The 3,565-nt window shown below is 52.2% G+C and overlaps 1 protein-coding gene across 1 annotated transcript; it reads left to right on the forward strand.

The window, feature by feature from the left end:
• Window positions 1-3: 3 nt before the first annotated feature.
• On the forward strand, window positions 4-804 carry LOC115271473 (sialidase-1-like; the record flags this gene model as incomplete). Its single annotated transcript, XM_029914035.1, has 2 exons — window positions 4-40; window positions 353-804. Coding segments are annotated over 2 exons (489 nt in total), but the record flags the coding sequence as incomplete, so codon positions are not given.
• Window positions 805-3,565: the final 2,761 nt, after the last annotated feature.

Below are 3,565 nucleotides of genomic sequence, written 5' to 3' on the forward strand. Positions count from 1 at the left end.
GGGGCCAAATTCATCGCCCTGCGGCGCTCCACTGACGGAGGTGTGTGCGGAGAGTGCGTGACTGCGGGTTGGGAGTGAGGGGCACCGGCGGAGCTGGGAGGAGCCCAGGGGGCTGCAGGTCGGGAGTGAGGGGCACTGGCAGAGCGGGGGGGAGCCCGGGGGGCTGCGGGTCGGGAGTGAGGGGCACCGGCGGGGCGGGGGGGAGCCCGGGAGGCTGAGGGTCGAGAGTGAGGGGCACCGGCGGAGTGGGGGGGAACCCAGGGGGCTGCGGGTCAGGAGTGAGGGGTGCTAGCAGAGCAGGGGCTGCAGGTCGGGAGTGAGGGGCACCGGCAGAGCCGTCTCTCTCGCCCAGGTGCAACGTGGTCCCCGAGCTCGTTCATCGTGGATGACGGGACACGGGTGGACGGGCTGAACCTGGGGGCCGTGGCCGTGGACCGGGCGAACGGCTCCGTGTTCCTGTTCTACGCGCTCTGCATCCACCAGCCGCAGCCCTGTGTCTCCAGCACGATGCTCATTCGCAGCCGGGACGACGGCCGGTCCTGGAGCCGCCCCCGCAACCTCTCCCAGGAGATTGGCCTGGACAGGTTTGCCCCGGGGCCCGGGCTCGGCATCCAGGTGGGCACTCGGGGAGCTGCCCCGATTTCTGTCACGGTGTTCTACTCAGCTGTGTCCCCGCCCCAGAGCCAGCCGCATCTCCACGCTGGGGAGGGGTGTGACGTTCCCCTGGTGTTATCTGGGCCGAGGATCTGCTCGGTCACCCCAATCCTCGAGTCTGGGAGCCAGCCTTGCCCTGCTCCGCAGTGAGAACCCCACTCCGGGGCTGCTCACGCACAGCCTCTGGCATGTAAGCTGCTCCCAGCTACTTGCAAGCGAATGACACTAGCCAATATCTCCGGTCCCAGACACAACCCTAGGAGCCTCCGTCTTGCAGTGTCCAGTTATGCCCACTGGACGCTGCAAGCTTATAGGAGTTCGTCAGTTTAACAAAGAAATTGATATATACCAGGCTTGTTATCCCAAGGGGAGTCCCTGACACGCTTCAAACCAAACACACTGCTCCAGGGAGAACAAACCAACAGATTTATTAACTGTAAAGGTAGATTTAAGTGATTATAAATCAGAGCCCAACAAGTCGGATTTGGTCAAATGAAATAAAAGCAAAACGCGTGCTAAGCTGATCTGAACACTTCCAATGTCCTTACAAACTTAGCTGCTTCTCACCACAGGCTGGCTGGTTGCCCTTCAGCCAGGCTCTCCCCTTTGATCAGCGCTTCAGTCGCTTGGTGGTGGTGTCTGGAGCTGGAGGTGGAAGAGAGAGAGGAAGAGCCTGGCAAACGTCTCTCCCTTTTATCATGTCCTTTCTTCCCTCCTGGCTTGTCCCCTCCCCCCCCCCTCAGGTGAACATTACTGACTGACCAAGGGAAGGGGGGTGACTCACTGGAGAGTCCAACAGATCCTTTGCTGCTGCCTGAGCCATTGTTCCTGTGAGGCTGGGCTGGGCCGAGGTGTGAACTGCCCCTCTGCTCCTGGAGAGTTTGCTCCTGGGCTTGTTTTAAGCCATGAGGACACATTTTCAGCCTCATAACTATCTTCATGAAATTACAACCCATAACATCACTAGAACAAGTATCGGGGGGTAGCCGTGTCAGTCTGTATCCACAAAAACAACACGGAGTCTGGTGGCATCTTAAAGACTAACAGATTGATTTGGGCATAAGCTTTCGTGGGTAAAAAACCCACTTCTACAGATGCCTGGAGTGAAAACGACAGATGCAGACGTAAATATACTGACACATGAAGGGAAGGGAGTTCCCTCGCCAGTGGAGAACCAGTGTGGACAGGGCCAGTTGGATCACGGGGGATTGGGCCACTCCCAATAATAGATGAGGAGGTGTCAATCCAGGAGAGGCAAAGCTGCTTCTGTAATGAGTCAGCCACTCCCAGGCCCTATTCCAGCCCAAATTAATGGGGTTACATTTGCAAATGAATTGTAGTTCTGCTGTTTCTCTCTGAAGTCTGGTTCTGAAGTGTTTTTGTTGCAGGATGGCAACTTTTCAATCTGTTAGCGAATGTCCAGGGAGGTTGAAGTGTCTCCTACTGGCTTTTGTATGTTACGATTCCTGCTGTCCGATTTGTGTCCATTTATTCATTTGCGTAGGGACTGTCCGGTACCCGTCTCGCTCTGTCAGTCCGGTTCCTCACTTCCCCAGGGGGTTATTGTAGTTTTAAGAATGCCTGATAAAAACACCCAGAAAATCTTTATCCAGCGTTCTTAAAACTACGATACCCACCTGGGGAAGTGAGGAACCAGACTGACAGAGCGAGACGGGTACCCAGAAATCACCTACTACAGGACAGGCCCAACAAGGACAATAACAGAACACCACTGGCCATCACATACAGCCCCCAGCTAAAACCTCTCCAGCGCATTATCCACGATCTACAACCTATCCTGGAAAATGATTCATAGATTCATAGACTCTAGGACTGGAAGGGACCTCGAGAGGTCATCGAGTCCAGTCCCCTGCCCGCATGGCAGGACCAAATACTGTCTAGACCATCCCTGATAGACATTTATCTAACCTACTCTTAAATATCTCCAGAGATGGAGATTCCACAACCTCCCTAGGCAATTTATTCCAGTGTTTAACCACCCTGACAGTTAGGAACTTTTTCCTAATGTCCAACCTAGACCTCCCTTGCTGCAGTTTAAGCCCATTGCTTCTTGTTCTATCCTCAGAGGCTAAGGTGAACAAGTTTTCTCCCTCCTCCTTATGACACCCTTTTAGATACCTGAAAACTGCTATCATGTCCCCTCTCAGTCTTCTCTTTTCCAAACTAAACAAACCCAATTCTTTCAGCCTTCCTTCATAGGTCATGTTCTCAAGACCTTTAACCATTCTTGTTGCTCTTCTCTGGACCCTTTCCAATTTCTCCACATCTTTCTTGAAATGCGGTGCCCAGAACTGGACACAATACTCCAGCTGAGGCCTAACCAGAGCAGAGTAGAGCGGAAGAATGACTTCTCGTGTCTTGCTCACAACACACCTGTTAATACATCCCAGAATCACGTTTGCTTTTTTTGCAACAGCATCACACTGTTGACTCATATTTAGCTTGTGGTCCACTATAACCCCTAGATCCCTTTCTGCCGTACTCCTTCCTAGACAGTCTCTTCCCATTCTGTATGTGTGAAACTGATTTTTTCTTCCTAAGTGGAGCACTTTGCATTTGTCTTTGTTAAACTTCATCCTGTTTAACTCAGACCATTTCTCCAATTTGTCCAGATCATTTTGAATTATGACCCTGTCCTCCAAAGCAGTTGCAATCCCTCCCAGTTTGGTATCATCCGCAAACTTAATAATCGTACTTTCTATGCCAATATCTAAGTCGTTAATGAAGATATTGAACAGAGCCGGTCCCAAAACAGACCCCTGCGGAACCCCACTCGTTATGCCTTTCCAGCAGGATTGGGAACCATTAATAACAACTCTCTGAGTACGGTTATCCAGCCAGTTATGCACCCACCTTATAGTAGCCCCATCTAAATTGTATTTGCCTAGTT

This window comes from Terrapene carolina, unplaced genomic scaffold (assembly GCF_002925995.2).
Source record: "Terrapene carolina triunguis isolate 2854851 unplaced genomic scaffold, T_m_triunguis-2.0 Scaffold28182, whole genome shotgun sequence".
Lineage (NCBI taxonomy): Eukaryota > Metazoa > Chordata > Testudines > Emydidae > Terrapene > Terrapene triunguis.